The 20,867-nt window shown below is 48.5% G+C and overlaps 1 protein-coding gene and 1 long non-coding RNA gene across 8 annotated transcripts in view; one reads left to right on the forward strand and one right to left on the reverse strand.

Moving 5' to 3' along the window:
• LOC142558321 (uncharacterized) overlaps positions 1 to 20,867 on the forward strand; it is a 121,661-nt gene that overhangs the window by 45,973 nt on the left and 54,821 nt on the right. For all 3 annotated transcript variants that reach the window (XR_012823010.1, XR_012823009.1, XR_012823008.1), the window contains exon 3: positions 2,431 to 2,490. This is a non-coding gene — a long non-coding RNA (uncharacterized LOC142558321). The remainder of the gene's footprint in view (positions 1 to 2,430; positions 2,491 to 20,867) is intronic.
• cac (calcium voltage-gated channel subunit cacophony) overlaps positions 1 to 20,867 on the reverse strand; it is a 564,571-nt gene that overhangs the window by 6,058 nt on the left and 537,646 nt on the right. For 4 of the 5 annotated variants that reach the window (XM_075670414.1, XM_075670406.1, XM_075670403.1 and 1 more), the window contains 9 exons: positions 19,281 to 19,439; positions 17,873 to 18,000; positions 16,797 to 16,893; positions 16,181 to 16,286; positions 15,628 to 15,732; positions 14,871 to 14,980; positions 13,739 to 13,774; positions 8,870 to 9,021; positions 194 to 720 (listed from right to left, as the gene is read on the reverse strand). In XM_075670414.1, the coding sequence (XP_075526529.1) occupies positions 194 to 720; positions 8,870 to 9,021; positions 13,739 to 13,774; positions 14,871 to 14,980; positions 15,628 to 15,732; positions 16,181 to 16,286; positions 16,797 to 16,893; positions 17,873 to 18,000; positions 19,281 to 19,439 (1,420 nt within the window). The remainder of the gene's footprint in view (positions 1 to 193; positions 721 to 8,869; positions 9,022 to 13,738; positions 13,775 to 14,870; positions 14,981 to 15,627; positions 15,733 to 16,180; positions 16,287 to 16,796; positions 16,894 to 17,872; positions 18,001 to 19,280; positions 19,440 to 20,867) is intronic. The other variant, XM_075670418.1, reaches the window with a different exon arrangement.

The following is a 20,867-nucleotide window of genomic DNA, read 5'->3' on the forward strand; positions in this document are numbered from 1 at the left end:
TCAGCGTAACACTTTAGTGGTTTGAAGTGTGTTTCTTACTCTTGGCTTAACTTCAAGGACGCGTAAGACTCGAAGCGTTTTACAACCAGCGTAGTTATTTCTTGGAAGAGACGGGATCTCGACAGAGTCATCTGTTTGTATGTCTAGCGGCGACCCGAAGGCGTCCTAAGCGTTGAAAGGGTGGACGGCGTACCTCTGGCTCGGCCCCGGCGACTTGTCTCGTACTTGACCTTGTCGACCAGGTCGCTGACAGCGTCCGAGAACCCCGCGGCCGACCGTCGCGGCGACGGTGACCGGCGCAGCGGCGACGCACAGCGGCTCCCTTGCGGCGACGGCCCCAGGGCGATGGAGTCTGGCCTCAGGCGGGCCGGCGGCCGGTCGCCCTGCGCGCGGCGCCGCAGCGTCAGGCGCGGGGGCTCGCGCGGCGGCAGTTCGCGCTCGCGTGCACAGTGCGGCGGGTGCTGCCCTGGGGGCGTCGGCGGCGGCGCGGCTGAGGCCCCCCCGGGAGGCGTGCAGGTGCGGCGCATGCAGCGTGCAACGGCGGCAGGCAAGCCGGCGCCCGCAGGGCCGGCGCCCACCTTCTCGGTGGCCGGCGGCGGGGCGGTGGGCGGCAGCGGCGGGGGCCCCGCCTGGGGCCGGTGCCGCCGGCTGCTACCCCGACGAAGGAAGCTCAGGGACCGCTGCCACGGCTTCTCCGATGACTGGCCGTTGCGCTCCATGCTGTCAGGGGCAGAGAGACGTGGCACCGACTCAGACACACCCGCCCCTCAGATGCTTCAGCATTGCACCGCAAGCGGGCTTCTCCACAGCATTACCATCAATGTGGCGGAGCTCAAAACACAAAGCGGGAAATGGAAATCCAAGAGCGGTACGCTTCCGCTTGGAGCACCTCCTTCTTGCTGGTAACGTTCCAGCTGTGCGCAGAAGCCTGCTTCCCGGTTATCGCATATCGTTTATTGCGTGAGTCTTTTAGCAAGGCGAATCGCACTGTAACGTGCTACCTACAAGCTAGAAAGAGGGCAAGTATAACGTCACACAAAACGCCTTAACGTATGTTGTTGTGTAGTAATCTTACGAGCTGCACGTTCTTACGGTTTACACAGTGCTGATAGCCTTCAGTCCTTCAGTCACCGCGGTTTGTCGCCGTGAAAGACACCCTGTTCCATCTTCACGTCTCGTCCTTTAACTCGCGCAGGATGAACTTTGTTTGGGAAATTTCAGGGCAATCTTCGCACCATAACGGTGCAGATGGCGAGCAAAAAAGAGTTAGAGCCACAAGGAGTGCTGAACCATCAATGTCATCTTCCCTGCAGCCCCATCAGGTGTCAGTTAAGGTTATCGGATGAAGCTACCTTTGGAGACAGTCACGGATGCATTGAAATTTTTACAGGGAACCTGAATGAATTAACATCTTACGGAGAAATCATTAAACATATAAAGAAAGTTCTCTTCTCCGGGCGACTCGCCCCCCATAGTACGAACAAGTACTGTGGCGTTCAGTGCTAAGTGCAACGAGCGATATTTTGTCGAAACACTCCACAGCGGGTTAACTTATTTTGTACTTGTAACCTGTCGTACTTAGCATTATGACATTAGTTACTCGCATCTACCACTTTTTCTTGATGTTTGCGACATATAAATGACGAAAACGAGAACCTAACATACGCTATTTTACAATAGATCTGTGTCATTATAAGATCCCATAGAGCAATGTAACGCGGCACACCTCCCTGTAGCCTCTGTTCTGTAGTCGCACTCAGTGCGGTAGCGTATTGCACTGCTTCACATATGTATCCTCGCTAGCATTACCTCTCTCCCTGAAGGACCCCAGTTTAAAGATAACCAGAACGTGTGCAGTTTACACGAACTCTACAGAGTGCAGCATCTTGGCAACTCGCGCCGCATATCATAGAGACTCCGAAATAACAGATATGCGATGTTCATAAGCCAGCCTTTTCTCGAAACATTCTGAGAGTACAATAAAACGCCTGATAGACAATGGAATAGGCATGTCTAGATATTTTTATAATGGTATAGTTCAGTACTGAAAGTACATTCTCTTTATGTTTTTTTACACAGTTCTAATTTTTTAAAATATTATATGGGCAGTATTTTGACGAAGGAAAGAAAATAGCTAAAGGGCATTTTGAGGGAAAAGGCGCGTAAGGCAATTTTTATGTCAAAGCTGAAGACTGTGAGGATTTCTTCTGAATGTAATATACGACCATAAAATGTAATTGCACTACCTGTATGCATGTAATTGCATACTATATGCATTGTGACCGGCTTCGAAAAAGAAATTCTCAGATGGACAAACAACATGCCGTCTGATAATAAGATTCCAGGAGCGCTTCCTTTGGTCCTGTAATATAAGTGACAAAAAAGCTAATAACTAGGTGCCAAATAGTGAATACGTTTCTTTATTTTCAGAAAATATATAGGGCAATCATTCTTGAAGATGAAGACATCACCAATTCTATATCTGTTTCAGTGAATATACCCAGCTTACTCCTGTGAGGGGTTTGGTTTGAACAGCTACTGGGAATGCCACAATTTGATGTAAGATGATGACCAAAGGTGATGACCTTCGCAGTGATCAAAGCTGTTTGTGCTAACGTTGCCCCTTCCCATGCTCGGCTCCATGTCCAGGGATTTTGAACATTGCCCCTTTGGCAATCTGTTGAACTGCACTGCAATGCACCTACGTATCTCAAAGGGCAACGTTTGCAATATATATATATATATATATATATATATATATATATATATATATATATATATATATATATATATATATATATGCACAAGGAAAGGGCACATATACTAGCCAACAAGATGACAATAATTAGCAACCCATCATGAAGATACTGCCGCGAAAGTGCGCGATCTGCTGCAGCCAGATCGTCCGGAGGGAGAACTACATACGTATTAAAAGAAATGCTAACAAATTTGAGATTTTTTTTTCTGTGGCGTATATCACAATTCTGCCTTCTCAGCAGGGTTATGTGAAGCGGCGGATATAACCTCCACGGCAAATCAAAACAATGGCAAAACAATGTGATCGCTAACGAACTTTCTAAATACAGAGGTCGGAGTACGTATTGGTGCAGCAGAACTGAAACCCGCAATTCTCCAAGGACCGATTCCATTTTGTAAAATATATCTAGTGCGATTATGTGACAAAAGATGCACTGCTAAAAAAAATTAAATTCTGGGGTTTTATGTGCCGAAACCACGATCTGGTTATCAGGCACACCACAGCGGGCAACGTCGGATTAATCGGGACACCTGGGTTTATTTAACGTCCTCCTATATGCACGATACAGGAGCGTTCTCGCAATTCGTCACCATTACAATTTTTGGATGTCGCCTCCATCGCTGTAGCCGGGGATCGAACCCGAGACCTCCTTCTTAATAGCACAATGACATAGCCACAAAGCCACCACGGCAATGATATCCTCTGCTGCAACTGCGAAGAAAATTCTCGATGGATGCAGTGCACAAGAGAAAGACACCCCTCGATTCTGGCCTTTATCGATTAGATTGACACCTCGGTTGGCCATGATATTCCTTATAGCCAGCTGATAAGGTGTTAACTCTGGTGCACGGCTATTCTGTGTAGCGCGCTAGCATTGCATATCGCCGTATACGTGAAGCGTCCGACCATGTCCGCGACGCGCGATTCTCTGAAATTAGACTGATGTAATTGCAGATTTCGGCGTCTCACGTTTGAAGGATAAAATTGAATCGTTGGTGGGGACCAATGAAGATATCTTGTTTGCCTACTTTTTCTGGCAAGTGAAAATGATAATAGCTGTGACAGACGACACAAAAAGTGCATTAAATAAACTGTGAAAGCTATCGTTGGCAAATTATCTTGTTACATATTTCCGGGCATACAAGGCCGTCAGAATTATTAGTTTTCAACCGCGCTTTTTCTCATCGAACGTCTAGTTACAGCTCCTCTTCGTTTTGTAAAACCCTAACGGTAGGGTTGTTACCCATAGGAAATGCCAACACCCTTAAGAGTGCAAAATTTTTTAGAGTGATATGTATCAAATGTACGACCAGTTTGTCAATAAAACAACAAACTAGAAAAAATGTGGCCAGAGAACAAAGATTCACGCAAGGTTGATTGCATGCAGTTGGCTTTGCCTAGACGACTAGGTACCAGTCCACCGGTTCGCAGCCACTGTCCAGCGTACATACGCGAAACTTAACTAACAAAATAAAGAAAAATCTCTGGGCGAATTGTACATGAGGAAAATAACAAAAATATAGGTGACCATCAATTGAATTCAACTGAGAATCTCATACTCCTGTCATACGGGCAATCGTAATCTACCTTAATATAAGGAAGCACGATACTCCATACGGAGTTCTAAGTAAAGCCTGTACGATTTGTGGGCTTGGCAGAAAAAAAGTTGCAGGAATTTTTGAGGGCTTAGAGAACGCTACGGATGAAAGAGCTCAAATTTCTTGGTGAATGCCTTGAAAGGCACCGTCAATCACACGATGGATCGATCAAGAGTGAGCATAGACAAGAGAGGGCATCGCCTCCAATAACTACGTCAAGGCGTTTTCGAACCCCTTTCGCTCTCCATGAACCACGCGCAGTCCTGGAACTTTATCGCCGGACGGTCGGTCACGAAAAAAAAAATACTGCGCGGCCTAAGAAAACCTCGCGAGTGAAGTTTTCACAAACCGAGGCGAGTTGTTTCCCAGTAGCATGTTTTGCGAGGAAGCTCGCATGCTGAATTTGCTTTTTTTTTTACTATAGGCGGACTTCGTGGCAGCAGTCAAGAAGTAGCGCATTGTTGAAGACTAAATTTAGCCCAAGATATCGGCGAGACGACAGTGCATCAAAAATACGACGTCGATGAGCCGCGCGCGCAGATGTGAAAGGCGAGGAAACAAACTACAAGTCGCTGTCGAAAAGCATTTCGCGTCCTTAAAGTTGCCAAAAAAGGTCACGCATACGTTGTATTCAGAGATAACGATCTCCGTACAGCGCGCAAACTTCGCTGCCACAGTGATGCTTTTAAACGACGACAGAATACAATACATAATGGAAACATCAAGCGGGAGGTACTCCCTAACATTTCGCTGGGTTTCGTAGACTTAAGAGAGTCATGGCGGAGTCACGCCCCGCTGTACCTACTAGCAATTGTAAAAATGCGACCCGAGTCTCAGAAATGGAGGTTCCTTTTACAATGAAAACAACTCGAAGGTGTCCTGGTTGCCACTAAACATTCTTGTTCAGACTCTCACGATATTGCATATGTCGCCCAGTGACATCTTGGACAAGAGGCAGCAAGAGCGATACTGACCTACTTCACATTGCGCGTTGCCACTGTCCACTATCAGGGAAAGTCAAGTCGGATGGTAAGTTGATAACACCGCTAAAAGCGGGGAAAACTCCCGTCGAATTTGACGTCGTGTCTTCCCATTAATGCCTGTTAGCGTCTTTTAGATACCTACTCTACTTAGCGGTATGTCTCTATGCCTTAATGTGTCCACGTATCTGTGTCCGCACCTAAGCTCTTACTCGCCATTGGGTCACTAGGTATTCCATGGTCAAATGGGGAGAGCACCGGGCATACAAGTGAGCTCAAAACCAACCGTCGGACCAACTTGGGTTACTGGAAGCGTAACTCCGGGTATGTGGGGCCCTTCAATGAACGTCTCTCATGTCATCTTTGGTCACTCAGTATGTGCCACTGGGTACGAGCCATACTGCGATGACTCTCTTTCACGCCAGCTTGGGTCGTTGTTGTTTCCTATCACGCATCTGGCTCCTACCCACTATGGAGGATTGCCAAGAAATGGGTGAATTATTCCAAGTTATAACGAAGTATAAATTTCCGAATATCTATGGACTCAGTGGGCGTGTAACTCTGGGTATGTGGTGCTCTTCAATGAACCTGACTTTGACGCCAACTTGGGTCGCAGGATATTTGCCACTGGGTACGTGCCGCTCTTTAATAAAGATATTTGACACCAACTTGGGTCATTGGGTTTTTGTCAATAGGTGTGTGCTATCTTTCATAATAATCATTATATAAAACATACTGTGAGCACAATGTTTACATTTCATCTTCTTCATCTGCACATATCATCACCACTAGCCGCAACTTATTTGTCGTCGCGGCTAGGAATCTTCAAGAATAAAGAAGCCCCTTAGAAGTTGTTGAGGTTGCTTCTCGTTCCCCAAGTCCTCTCACCGTTCCTCCTTGGAGCTGCGCTCAGGTCGTCGCATCAACCCACCGTTTGCTGCAATGTCTAGTCACTGGCTCGAGAACTACGATCGAGTAAGCGACGACAATAGGTGGGGCAATTTTCGAAAACTCTGAAAGTTCCATACTACCTCTCCGACGTCGATAAAACTTGGTTCTTGTACCGTGCCTCAGAAACTTCGAGAATAAAGAAGTTCCTCAGAATATCATCAGCAGTTACCCGCGCACCATAACATAAGTGAATTGGAGGACCTCATACATATTGTCTGAATAAAGCGTGGCGAAAGAGGCATAGTGTGATGTCAGAACGCAGCGACGTCGATACTAATAATAAAGTCCTTTAGTGAACATGAAACTGATAAGGTGGAGCTTTGCCACCAGAGAACAATGTCGTTGTTCCGGGTTGCATAACTCATGCTTGAGCTGCTGGAAATATTTTCGGAGACGTGTCAGCTGAAAGGGATTTCTATCCTTGTGGGCGCGTTGGCCATAATTCGACTCGCGTGCGTAGTTAAAATCAAGCGCCAACAGGCCGAATCTGAAGACCATATGTGGCACTGCTGTGCGTATGCAGATTGATGACGCACGGAAGGTAGTAATTCCATATGCGGTGCTAAGAAAAAGAAAACATATTTTGCACCAGTGATCACCTTGACGAAGAAAAAGGCGATTGACAACCGTGAAGACAGGGACGAAAGCGCTTTATCCGTCAGTGGCGTTGACAGCAGTGACGAAACAAGAGAAGCAGTTTACTGTTTTGAGCGTGACTCAATAAAAACTAAGTTTCGTGCGCTGTTGTCGCCTATTCCGCACGTGACGTCGTGGTGCTCACGGACTCAAAGTCATCGTTATAACAATTAAACCGTCGCGTACCCCGAGAGAAGTTTACAAGACAATCTCTGGCATTGATTAAAGTTCTAATGAGCAAGGGATTTAACGTAAAATTTCAATGGATCCCATCCCACGTAGGAATTGAAGGAAATGAAAAAGCTGACGCTCTTGCACTCCTATGCCTGACACGTGACCCAAAAGTAAGAGCGCCAAAGATTTTTCAGAACCCTAAGGATGCAATCCGCATTCACTTTAGGGCGATCCACCAGGCTCTACACCAAACCTCTGTGACCCATGGACTTACTCTCGAAGAAGCAACGCTGCTGTGCCGCATCAGAACCAACTCATCGTACCAGGCTTGGTTATTCAAGAGTGGACGATGCGCTTCCCAGCTCTGTGCCTTCTGTGGTGATATCAGCGACATCGAACATTTAATATGGCTATGCCTGCAGTTCGACACAGAAAGAAAAGCGATGGTCGACAGCTTGCCAAAGAATGGTCTTTCGCACAGGACCTTTGAAGACGTTGTTATCCCCGGAGGGCCCGCGGCAAACAGGAAGAGAGTGCAACGACTGCTGATTGCCTTCATGCGAGACACGGGGCTCTTCAACACCTGGTGACACACAGAGTGACGCTCACAGGAGGTTCAGGCGGAGCGATTGCCGGCTATGTATGCCAGGCTAACCCGCCTGCGGCACCACCGCCACCACCACCACTACCCGCCACCGCCTTAAGTAACAACAGTTGTGCGATGACTATAACATAACTTTAAGTGAATATGACTTGAACACGAGTCGTGACCCTATAGAATAGTGCGACACACACGCTGCACGGATCTATCGATTGCTGTAGAAAATTGGCATCAAAGTCAGGTTCAAGACAAAGGACACGGATTCGTCTTCGGAGAAAGGGAAGACGGCATCGTTATATTTAGACGCACTCGCTCTTCGTGAGCATAGCAGGAAACCCAGCACACCTAAGCATCTGGACTTGTGTAGCACAAAGAATGTTTCGGTTCCGCTCGAAAAGAGGGCTTTTCGGACTGCTTTGAGGAAAAGGAAGGTCGTGGTACACGCAGCTTCACTGCTGAAAGTAGTTTCTAAAGAAAGTCACGGCTGGAGTAGATGGTCATCTCCTTTCACGCATTTGCCCGCAACTTGACCGCAATTAAGCCAGCCGGCGAAGAAGAGGTCGCCAAATAAGGAAAAGAGAGGAAAGCAGCACAGACAATGGATCTGCAGCCTCTTGTTCAAGTGATGCTCATACGCTACCACAGGCCACAAAGACTGTTATGCAAAGGTTTGCCACATATACGGCGATGTCTTCACGAGGACAATTTCTGTGGCGGCGAGTCAGAACGTGAATTGCGTCGAGACTGCAAGCAGATCGTCACTCCTGAACTCCTAGCTTGAGTCTGCCCGCTACAGCGCAAAAAAAAAATAATAAAGACAACGAGGATGTGGGTAGCATCGCGGAAGATACCAGGCCTCGGTAATGGGGAGATTGAACCACTAGCAACACAAATCGAAGTCACGGAGCTACTAGCTGTGGACTTTATTCACCAACCTCGTCTTCAAGAAAAGCAGACTGGCGGGGAGAATTCACAGCAACGCTCAGCTAACCAACTCACAACTCCGACCTCTTCGATGCAGCCGATCTCTACCGCCTCTAACACGGCGGGAATCGATGGCTGTTTAAAATCCAACCAAATCCAATCATATAACACTGGCTCAAGTTCGCCTTGGCCGTCCTGTTTCGCACTCGCCATGCCCGGCGCGCAGTAGGCGGAAGCAATGACTCACCTGAGGCTCGATCGGTGCAGCGACCCGTGCCTGGAAGGCGGCTGTAGGTGTCCGTCGTCCAGGTGTACCTCGTCCTGGTTCAGGCTGCCGTGGCTGGCTCGGGTGTTGGAGTTGCGCACGGCGCCCATCAAGCGCTGGAGCAGGGACGGTCGCTGCGGCCGCGCACGCGTCGGCAGAGGAGGACCCGGCGAGGAAATACGCACGCGCTGTATAGAGCTGCTGCCGCTGGCCGCGGCCGTCGCCGCAAGCGCCGCCACGCTGCCTTCCCCTTCAGTGCGACACTGCGCCTACTGGGCGGCGTGCATGGGCACCTTCGTATACTGTGCGGGACGCGAAAGTGCCGATACGTACCACCTGCTGATGCTGTACTGGCTTTCGCCATGTGCCACTTGAAATGCCATCTGTACACGCCAACCGGCGCACGAATCGTTGTTAAACCTGCGCGTGACGCTTACTTCATCGTGCCATGTTTTCGTGAAACCTTCATTTTATAAATCTGTAGCCCGCGTTGTCCGTTCACATGAAACGCGTGTGACTGTCGATTCAAAAGAGTATAGATACGTTGTTACAAAAGGGGCAATGCTCTGTGTACGCAGTAAATGTCGAGGGCTGTCAGTTAGGATGTCAAGGGGAAGGCAGATCAGTGGTTCAGCTTGCATGTCCCACAAACAAAAAAAATATTTGGAGGAACACATCAAAGAGACACAAACACAAACAAACGAACAAAACAGGTGCTCCGATGCAGCAAAGCCGTGGCAAAGAAGACCACTATTGACTTTTGAGCCTTGTGGCGAATTGTAACACGTTTCATGTGGACTTGGTTTGCGTTGCCGTTGGCGAATGCTAGTTGCCAAGGTATCTGTTTGCGCTGACTAGAATTTCTGCTAGATAGCCGCTACTGATATGTAGAACGGTAAAATATGCTTACATCCGTTATCTTCTGGCGGAAAATATCAACGTTAATGTGCCATAATTCAGGAAAGAGCTGTAGCACTGCTTGAAGTTTCACGAGAAATCGTTGCGAATGTCATGCGCAATATATGCCTGAAATCAGCGAGCGATTTCATTGCTCCCTCACCATTTATTATTAGCACTATGATTAAATAAGCGCAGCGGTGAAAGGTAGGCAGTGGTACTCGCCGTGTAATTACGGGTGTCACAGTTTTCTATAGAAAATTAGCTTACATGCGTACTTAGTCTGCTTTTTGCAATCGTTACACTTAGGTCTTGGTCGCTGCTGGGTGTGGTAAAGTATAAAGCGTAGGTAAACCTACGCGATAAAACAGTTTTTTTTTCTTCTAGCAGCTATTTGTACGCGTATGCGCGACTAATCTTGCGCACCTAGCTTCATTTCTTCACAGACGCGTATCTCGACGAAAAGTGCAGGTACCACGCGAATTTTAGTTCTGCATCACTCCTTAGACTTATGAGTCATATTTTAAAGGTTCTAAAGAATAGCGCTTTCTTTTAGCACATTTTGCAATCTTTGTAGGCCACAGCCTTACGCGAACGACGCAGTAAGTAATCTCTATTATTTATCTGCCACAAGAACAGCAATAGCCTAGAAGTCAGCTATTGTACCGTTTATTTTTCCTTTTTTCCATACAGTATCTCGTTTAAACCGTCGTCAGCGCTGTGCTGCGCGTAGAGGGTAATGTGGCTGAAGAACAAGCTCATTTCTCACACTGTAACATTTTGACACATTCTTTAAACGATTTTTGAAAATTGGTTGTGGCTTATTTGTCATCAATGAGTGAGTTATCCCTGACGCACGTCTTCGCAAATGCTAATTATTATGGCCAACGCGAATACAAGATGCATTAAGCGGAGGCGAAAGCTGCCGCTACAGCACGTGATGACTTTGGAGTTTCCTTAAACACTAATACAGTGTGGCACTAAGTACATCAATTGTACAGATAATGTTCCTGCAGAGTTTCCGACTGAGATCTCAATGCTGAATATTTCACAGCTCCTTTAACGCATGAGCTACGTTGCAGTAGATGCTTTCGAAATGCCTATCAAATAGGCAGCGCTGTGCAGACTACCAATGGCGAACATGTCCTCGCGACTGATAATGTGCACCCAAGGCCTGCAGTGCAGAGATCTAAGGCGAGGATCGGTAGGATTCACAGCGCTGGCGTTGGTCATTGCGTGCAACGGAGCATGAGGGCTGCTTCGCACCAGGCGAGCTCGCGACGGACGGAGAGCTTTAATGACGGCAAAGCATCTGTGGTCGAATTAAGGACTCCGTATAGTGCCGCCGCTTAAGAACTCGCGTTTAGTTTCGCGCCGTGTAAAGCAGCCCTCGCACAAGACAAAGTTCATATAGGGTGATTAAGATAACTCAGTGACAACAGAGAACATAGCGTGAGATTGAAAGCAAGATAAAGACCAAAAAGAAAGCCCCACCGCATACTGATCGATAAAGGAGAACGTACGTAAAATATGCGCATAACCTTTGGCGTTCCTGGTTGTAGACGACCGCCTTGTAATCGGGTCTGACCAGAGGCATGCTCGCGCGCTGCCTGGCATTTTGGGCCGGCATTCGACTTCGAACGGCCGCGATCCGATCGCGGGTGGCGCGCGCGGTCGTCAGTCGAAAGCCGTGCGCGCGGTCGGGCTGCGCGCCCGCAGCCGCGCGCGGGAGAGGAAAAGGTGGCCGGGGATTTCTCCTGCGGGAGAGGGCTACGCAGGGCTGTCCGCAAGGCACTAGGAGATGCAGGCATGCCTGACTACGGGCCATGCACCGCTGCACGAGCAGCCCTAGGGTAATGAGAAAAGACGCTAGAGCTACGGGAGAAGGGGGCATGCCCTAGGTTCCATCCGCTCACCGACGCCCCCGAGGCCAGACACACTCGCCCGGCTCGGGAGCGGGCCTTCTCTGCCCGGCGGCGAGCACGCCGCGTGGCCACGAATGCACTCTTCTACGGGCACGCCCCCCGCAAGGAGCGCGCCCTCACTAACGGGCCGAGCAACGGCGCAGAGCAGCGGCGGCCGCCACGCGGAAACAGGCGTCAAGCGCTGTTGACGCCGCGCGGCGGCCACCGCTGCACCTGCGGCTATGGCTACTGTCTCCCACATCTCTCTCTCTCTCTATCTACACCTGTCGTCCGAAGGCAAGGTGCGCCCAATGTTGCTCGTGGTCACTCATACCCCCTACAATAGAGTCTGTCAGAAATTTTCTTTACGCTGGGTTCCCGCTTCCTTATGTGCGTATCAAGGACACCTGCCTCACGCTAATTTAGGCGCTCCGCTAACTGCTACTCAACAACGCCCTCCGACCACCAGCACAAGACACTTTCGGGCCCAATCAGCGCACACCCACATACAAGCCAAACAACAATTAACAGAAATGCAACACCGAATGATGACGGCGCACTGTTGAGCCTTGCGGCAGCTCGGGGCGGCGTGTTCGAAAATGCACTCACGAGAATGGATGGGCTCCACAGGGCTCGCGGCGAGGAGCAAAGTTTACTTTGGCGTTCATCCGTTACAACGAGGTAAAATACCACAAGAATCACAGAAATGGGTTACAGCCTTAGCTTCGGAACGTAATGAGCATGTCGTGTGTGGCTGACTGAGTATCGCCTGCCCTGACGTCTGACGCCGACGATGTTATTCAAAAGTGGCTACGTACACACACATTAAGGGATTCAAATTTCGTATGCACTTTACCAGTGTCGTTCTATAAGTTCGATCATAGCATATATAATACTGGTGTGACCAAAAGTGCCGCGTGTAATCCTTGCAGTTGAAACTATAGAGTACGTCGTCACTCGTTGTCCTTCTTTCCGAGCTAGCCTAAGCCTGTTCGGCGACCAACTGTTCAAAGAGCAAAAATATTATGAGATTAACCCGAGCGTAGTTTAAAAGACCAGCTGCAAACATTGTTAAACTACACTGCCTATCTTGTCTCCCTTCTAACGACTAAATGACATGCTATTAGACCCAGCGGTATTTTTCTCAGTTGAAATTTGTACAGGCTACCTGTATCTGTTATGTAAAGTCACCTGTTCCAAGTATAGGCCTGTGAGAAATGCCTACATTTTGTCGGCAAGGAGCGGGTAGGCGGTGAGACTTAAGAAAGAAACTTATTGGCCACGATATGGGCTTCGTCTGTCGTTAATGTAGTGCTTCTCTCGGTCAACAGGAGGAGGCATAGTCGCCCTCACCATTTAAGGGGAAGAAGAGTTCATAAGTTGTAGAGAGGCATAGGAGCGAATGATTTGATTCATTCAGAGTAGCGATGGTCACCCTGTAATTATAGTATACCGCCCAGGTAGCCTCATAAGAATTTTCGTGAGTGCAATCTCCAGCACGCCAGCAGTAGGCAGTCAAAGAGTGAATTTGGCTTTTCTCTCACTTTACGGACCTGTTTTGATGCAAAAGAACAGCTACATGTGCTCCAAGTTTCTTTACGTCTGCCTCCCTCTCATTTTTTTTTGCCTGTCAGCACCGCCATATTGGACCACATCGAACAGCATGGGATTTAACATTCATGCAATATATGTCTCGGCAACAGTTATGACACTACTTAACACACTTCCGGCCACCGTGCGGCAGGGCAGAGCGCGCGCAAGCTGCGTGGGCGGTACTCTGTCGTGCCGCACGGGCGCCGGACCAGCCTTGGCTGCGTTCCGACGGAGGCACTCCACTCGGGACAAGGCGTAACGCAGCCAACAGTGAAGGCTTCACTGCCCCCGGCGGCTGGGGCGAGCGGCTCGATGCGCCCGTCGCCGCGGAGCTGCCGGCCGGTGACATCGAGCGCTTTCGCTGGGCCCGAGCCGCCGGTGGCGGGTGACAAACACTATATAGACACTGGGGCATGTTTTTCTTAAGCGAGGAAAAGAGCAACAATATCTATACTACCGGAGAATCTGGCGGCGATGGCGGACTCGCCTTTTCCTGCAAACAAGAAACACAGAGAGCCCACATTGATCCACTACAGAGGCATTCGGGCAAAGACGCACAACGAGGCAACAAGAGCAGCAAACCAAGCACAAAGCGACGACTGTACACCACACGGATACGAGCAAGGCGCGCTAGGGCGCCTCGTGCACGTGCGCCTGCTCTCCTCTGCGGCACGCGCGACGGCGCAGCCACGGGTGCGCCTCCCGGGCGGTGGTCGCGCACTCGGCGCTGCGCCGCCGCCGTGCCACGCGCCGGGCCGGAGGTCTCTCGCCATTCTACCTATGCGCGCGCCGAGCGCCCTCTGCGGCGCTGGAGCCGCGCTTCAGAGGATGCACGAGACGCAGCTATGGGGCAGCTCTCTCATCTAGGCAGGGTCAGCAAAGAGGTAGGGTCAAGGGTCGTTTTTGCCTCACTCTCGGCGTCCTGATAGCGACAGGCTTCTTGCCTGTTGTACGCTGCCGGAGAACCGGACACAGAGGTACGCACCAAATCGCGCACGTTACCTGATTCTTCGCTTCACTGGCTTGGAGTGAGGCGCTGTAACCGTCTTTTTCCTTTTTATAACTTTGCAAGTGCAAAATGCAGATGACGTTTTTCGTTTCGCTCGCTTTCACCTTGACGTCACGAAGAAAGGTAAGTGCAACTGAGTAACTGTACTCATCGAAATATGGACCTATTTAGGAACATTTTAGCATACCGTCGAAACATACAGTGATTCGTAACGTTTGCGACAACGACAACTGTTAAGACTACAACAGTTAGTGTAAGGGCACAGAGCGGTACAGGCACAGGCGATTACATCTAGTTGATCTCAAGCATAAAGGGCCAACGTCACTGAAATCCCGAGGTAGAACATTAAGCGCGGACAAAAAAAAAAAAAAAGATTACCGTCAATGCTCCTGCCAATTATTTGAAGCATCAAATAATTCGCTTTTCGATCATAATCTATTTTCGTACACATCTGCACAAGCAACAAAAGGAAAACATACAAAACAAATTTTTCCATATTCACGTTTTGCTCTTTTAACGCGCAAAAATGTCTTCGTTATACGGAATTATTTTGCACTAAAGCTGCAGTCACTGTTCTTACCGTTAGACTCCCTGCTCCGGGAGCCTGTCCGAATCTTGTGGTTCTCCAGTTTTCGAGAATAAGGAGACCACCATAGATTTTTCCGACAGTTAGCTTGCCTGCTCCCAATTCTAGAGAGGTGGAAAAAGAAAGAAACGATTAAAGAGGAGAAAAAAAAAAGAACAGGGACCGTATTAGCAAATCCTTCGTACGCAAGAGCAGTTCGTAAGAACACGCAATGACCAACCGCCAACAGCGAAGATATTTTTAACAAATGCGACAGGCCAATGGAAAACACTTCTTATGAGAGCAATTTATTTTTGGGTGTGAAATCAGTCCCAGGTCTACAGGAACCAGAAATGGAAAACAAACTCTGAGCGGCAGCTAATCTGCGTCGTCGAACGTGCTAAATTTTAGCTGGCAAACATGGCAAACATCGAATATATTCGGCGTGCACTCACGTAACTCTACATCGCGAAACATAATATGACTTTCTTATGTTTACATAAATGGTCAATTTTTTGCACCCGTAAGGAAGAGGACTGGTGTGAGGTCTAGCGAACAAGGCGAGCAGAACAAAATAAGGACAAGAGCGAAGAACTTGAATGGAAAACATTTCGGCACGCAGTCGCGGAACTATAGTACTTCATCACTGCGGACGCTGGCTACGCCAAAGAGTATTGTTACTGCGGTTTTGCTGGGGCACCAAGCTTGCGTTTGTTTACTATACAGTGGCACACAAACACGCGGACACCACGTGCGAGGTGGCGGTACTTACCGGAATCAGGCGGCATGAATTTGTCCGTGACCTTGCGCGCGTGCAGCGGCCACAACTTGCGGATGGTATCCTTGAGCTCTTTGTCTGCCTGGTCCATTTCCTCTGCTGCAAGGGCGGGCATGCAGTGTGCACTCGTGAGCGAGACTCATGCACGAATCAAGCAGGAAAAAGCCGCACCGCCGTAAATAGCGGACAACTATCTTTCGAGCGTGTACTGAACAGTCGCGCGGCTCCTGTTGTTGCGACGCTCGCGCATGGCGAGGCGCAGAGTCAAGGTAGCAACACAAATTTTCACTTCGTCTCTACTGCGGGTGAATAATTTAGCTCCTCTGATGATACGAACCAAATTTAGAAATCGCTACCTTTACTTATTTTGAGCTCGAAGCTCCGCTTGGAAAATCGAAGACAATGAGAACTAGCAGCGCGAACTCGTCCGCATAGTACCTCACGCTGGGACTTCCTGCGTGAATAAAGTCCCACATACGCAGCTTTTTTTTCTGCCCCTTCTTTTTGTGTATCGCTCACACTGAGGCATCTGAGTGATCGGCCTTACCTGGTCTCATTTTGATGCTCAGATTTTCCCGAATGAGTGCAAACAATGTAGTGCTGAAGTTCACTTTTCCTTCTTCAGTCACAGGCATGTTCATACGAATCAGTTTCTGAAAGAAAGATAAGAACTTGGTCAGATAGGGAAGAGCAAGAATGATGTCGAGTTCTGTTCCTACAGGTCCTCCTTGATCCTTTCAGCAATTGTGGGCACAAATCAAGAGAGAGAGATACAAGCGAAGAAAATATAGCGAGGTTAAGCAGACGATACCCTCCGTTTGGAACACAATTAAATAAAGCTCGCACAGGCTTAGTGTCCCGCAACGCTCTTTCATGGCAGCAAGGCAGCGCGAAAGCCAAACCGCGCCCATGGGAAATCACGCAGGCAAACATTTCTCTGTGTTCATTTGTTTTGGTACTAGGAAACCACCGCGACTATATTAAACATTGCTTCCCTTTCGCAGTGAAGTTTTCCTTGTTTTTGCCTTCCCACACTCTGTGGCGGGACGAAGTTCCATCAGCTAACACAGCTTCGTCCTGGACCCAGGCCGGCGCACGCGTTTTAGGGCGTGTTTCGTCGCACGCGAGCTCCAAACGTGAAAGAGCACGAGCAGTGCACTCACCTTGTAGGCCAGTCGGTAAGGGCACTTGTTCCCGAAACCCAGGGGAGGGTCCATGTTACGCAACATGTCATACATTTCCGTATAGTGAATATAGCCCCTGCAAAAAAAAAAAAAAAAACGTAGCAGATTTGTACAGCATTGCAGAAGCAAAACCCAAATTGCAGTCCCACAGAGTAGTCTGAGACAGAGAGGTCACGGCACCCGGTGCGCCCTTTGCCACAGCCTCAAAGCATTTTACCGCCAAAGAGACGCGTTTACGGTTCCGGTAGAAGCTACCAGATCTCGTGCACGAGCCGCCCCCAGCTGTTGCCTCGGCAACGCGATCTTAGAACGTATGACCGCTTAGCATTAACGCTCTCAAATGAAGACTCCTGTACTCAAATAAATTTTCAATTATCATGAGCATAGAGGGTCTCCCATATATGTGCGCGAGGTCTCCAATTGAAACGGTGAGCCCGTTTCCTTAGAACAACAATTTCAAAATTTAATTTACTGCTCGAACAAGCGTTCTAAAGGCTGCGACGGGCACATTGAAAATTTCGCATCCCCAGTGCACCTTCATATTTGATATTTCCCCAGCATGTTCCTCCCAACGCACACTATTGCCACAGCGTTTAAGTTTGATACACCGACCGGTTAGAATACAAAACCCAGTTGTCACAAATTTGATATTATATAGTGCACCTACAACCTTAAACTTTCTCGAGCATGTCACTATATTTTCATCTCAAGAAACTGTATATTTCTGATACAACACACTGTTGACAACTTCCTAGAGATCAAAGTGTATTTAACATAACTTTAACAACTTGCCACAACGTCCCTAATCATGCAGAACACCTTAACTTTGCCCACACATGGCCCTTGAAATGCCCAACGTATCCTCTAAATTGCACTGCACTAACTACAATGATTCTCTCAATGAATTTTAGTCTACACATTGCATTTCGTCTACACGTTCTCTAATGCATCTAAAGGTGACTTAACTATAACGCTGTAAAAGAAAGATGGCGTCAGTGAACGGCGCCGTCCGGCTATAACAGCTACTAGATCTTGCCGGGGAAGCGGTAACTCACGTGGCGTTCGGGTCATACTCGGCCCAGACCCGTATAAACTCGTCTAAATGGTGGGCCCCGAGAATGGATGAGTCGCGCGTCAGGTAGTCGAAATTGTCCATAATGACGGCGACGAACAGGTTGAGCATCTGAAAATGAGAGTACGCGTCGTTTACCATGTGAATCGCTAACAGCCGCACACTACGTCAATCCCACAACGTCGAAAAAGTATGCCCTAAAAGAGCGACGAATGTAACGAGCAGAGCGTCGTTAAAATTCACACTGATCGTAGGTTACCTAGCATACGGCCTCCACAATGCTTAAGCACTACACATGCTTCTACGGACTTCATTTATCCAAAGAAGCTGTAAAAAACAAATATGGACAATTTTCGGAAGGTGGTGGGCCCAGCTTGGCCTGTGCAAGGCACTGTAACTGAAAAGCTCCGTTTGCAAGAGAACAGATATTTAAAGCGCACTCGTCGACTACACGTCTCCAAAACTGCATTTACAGTACCGTGAAATCGCCCACCAAGACAACGACAATAAATAAAAAGGAGGGAATGTGTGAGGTGGTCGCTTTTTGCACTGGATTGCCGAAATGCAGACGGTGTGAGGATCGGCAGTATTCAACATGGCGACATTAGAGCACGTGATAAGCATTTATCGTCAATATGCAAAAAAAAAATAACAGATTGTTGTTGTTGGAAGCATCTTAAGCCGTTACGTAAAGATGTTTAAATGTCACCCGCGACTCGCACACATTCGTATTCCATGCTAAAGAAAATATATAATATGTTATTGTATGTCTTGGTTGATTGTGAGATAGTCCATAGGGTAATTTCGACACTTATCAACGTGATCACACCATCTATGCGGTTGCTTACATATTATTGGTGCCTGAGCCTCATCTAACCTACTTCTTCCTTTCTGTTATCAGTGAGGCGCAACAAAAAACGAAAGCGCTAGTTTTTTACACATTATTCGTGCCAGATGGGTCTATAGTAGGCATATATGCGATCTTGCGCCAGTTTTGGTCACGTGTGGCTGAAGGTAATACGCCGTCATCGTCAGGTTAGTCTGTACGTGAACTCGTGTAGTAGGAGTTCCGCATACGGAGCAGCTTATATGAGTGGATGAAAGCCAGATGTTTGTAGCTTGTTTGTAGTTTCGCAAGTGAAGGTTGTGTTGAAAGGCGCTCACGCCATCAAACCATCTACAATACTTTCCTCGCAATCTTAGCAGTGTTGTTATCGCTGAATAAAGTGGTGCTGATTACGGGCGACAGATGTCAATGATTTACAGGAAGTGCAGGCAGCAAATAAAGCATCGAAGCGAATAAAGTGCGCGTAAACATTGTCTTGAGGTTTCGCTTCTGTAAGCGAAGCAGATGCGCTCACTTTCTCACGACGACGCAGAGGAATACGTACCAAGAAAGAGCAGAAGAAGATGAAGCTGACAAAGTAGGCGTAGGCCATGTTGCTGCCGCACTCAGGTTTCTCCTTCTTGGAAAGAGGGTCACAGGGGCGACCCTTTACGCAAGCCATCATGATAGCTTGCCACGCTTCACCAGTGGCGCATCTGGACAGGTACCGTAGACAAAGCAAATGTTAGGCCAGCGAAGCGGTGCTAAGTGTGCAGAATAAAGATAGGCGTCCGTAGATGCGGCTCTTCATTATTAACTAGTCCGCAGTTCTCGTTTAATATTATACACTCACACAGTTAACGTTTCGTGCTTATGTGCAAAGAGCTGAATAAACGGATGCTACATTATTATTTAAACTATTTCGTACGCTTGAGCTAGTGGCTTTATTTAACGACTGACTATGGTCGATAACGGAAAGACGTGATGCAAGAAACGATAAACATTAAAAGAGACATTGTCTTCTTTTTTTTTTCGGGCCGCTCTCTTGACACATAAAATAACCGTATTACGACATATTCTGCCAATTCAAAGCACACAAACGCTGTTAACCTATCGCATCAATCTGTCCTTTATAAAATGAGAGCAAGTTATCCACGAACTACTTTCCAAGTTGCCTCCAAATAAGAAAAATGACTCAGACTTTCATAATTACTGAATTGCGTGCGAAAAGTGCTGAGTTATATTCACTTCCGCTGTACATACATTCCTCCTGCAGTTAGGGTCACTTCAACTCATGCATGGTTACTGGTACATGTTTTATCATGCAGACGTTGCGGCAACGCAGTTAGGGAAAATACGCGTGCGGCATTTTTAAGTTGGATGCAGACAGAGCTGTAGCTCACTAATGCTCCGCGAATTCTATAGGAAAGGAGGAAGTATAACGGCGGCGTTTGGATAATAATTACTTAAACTGCATTAGCCAACGGTATTCAAGTTGCTAGCCAGCTATGTCACGTGACCCAATTTATTTTTTTACCTCCACAGCAATGTACAATGCCGAAATGTATTACACCACTGCGTTGCTCGCAACACTGCGAAGCAATGAGCGCGCTTCGTGATATCAGCACTCTATGTGATCAGTGTGCAGCGCGTCGGCGCACACGCGGAGCCATTCTCGTGCTTCGGTGCCAAGAGGAACCCCACGCGGCAGTTTCTCTCAGCGCTGGGCGGTCCAGTCACGTGGGCCACCGAACCGATAGCGCCAGAGTGCCGCGGGTTAAAGCGACTCCGGATGAGAAGGGCTCTGCGCGCGCGCGTGTTTGTGCCAGTGCATGGGTGCAGAAGCGGTGTGCGTGGTTCATGCTAAGCAGGATGCAGTGGACAGCCAGAGGTGTTAGCCAGGCACGAAGCGGAGAAGCATGCGCAGCAAAGCTCAAGCGGTGTGGAAGGCCTGAGCCGCCGAGGGCAGACATGGTCGTGTCCCATCCTACGCATTATGGTTCCGATACAGTGCAACTAACGCAGACCTCGGGCGCGCACTGCTCGCCTCTCGGAGCCCCAGCTTGCACCTCAAGGGCGACCGGAGAAAAGAGCGCGGCCCGCAGGCGCACGCTTTCCCGCTACACAGGCGACCGGCGGCCTGACTTGAGAT

Source organism: Dermacentor variabilis, chromosome 1, assembly GCF_050947875.1.
Source record: "Dermacentor variabilis isolate Ectoservices chromosome 1, ASM5094787v1, whole genome shotgun sequence".
NCBI lineage: Eukaryota > Metazoa > Arthropoda > Arachnida > Ixodida > Ixodidae > Dermacentor > Dermacentor variabilis.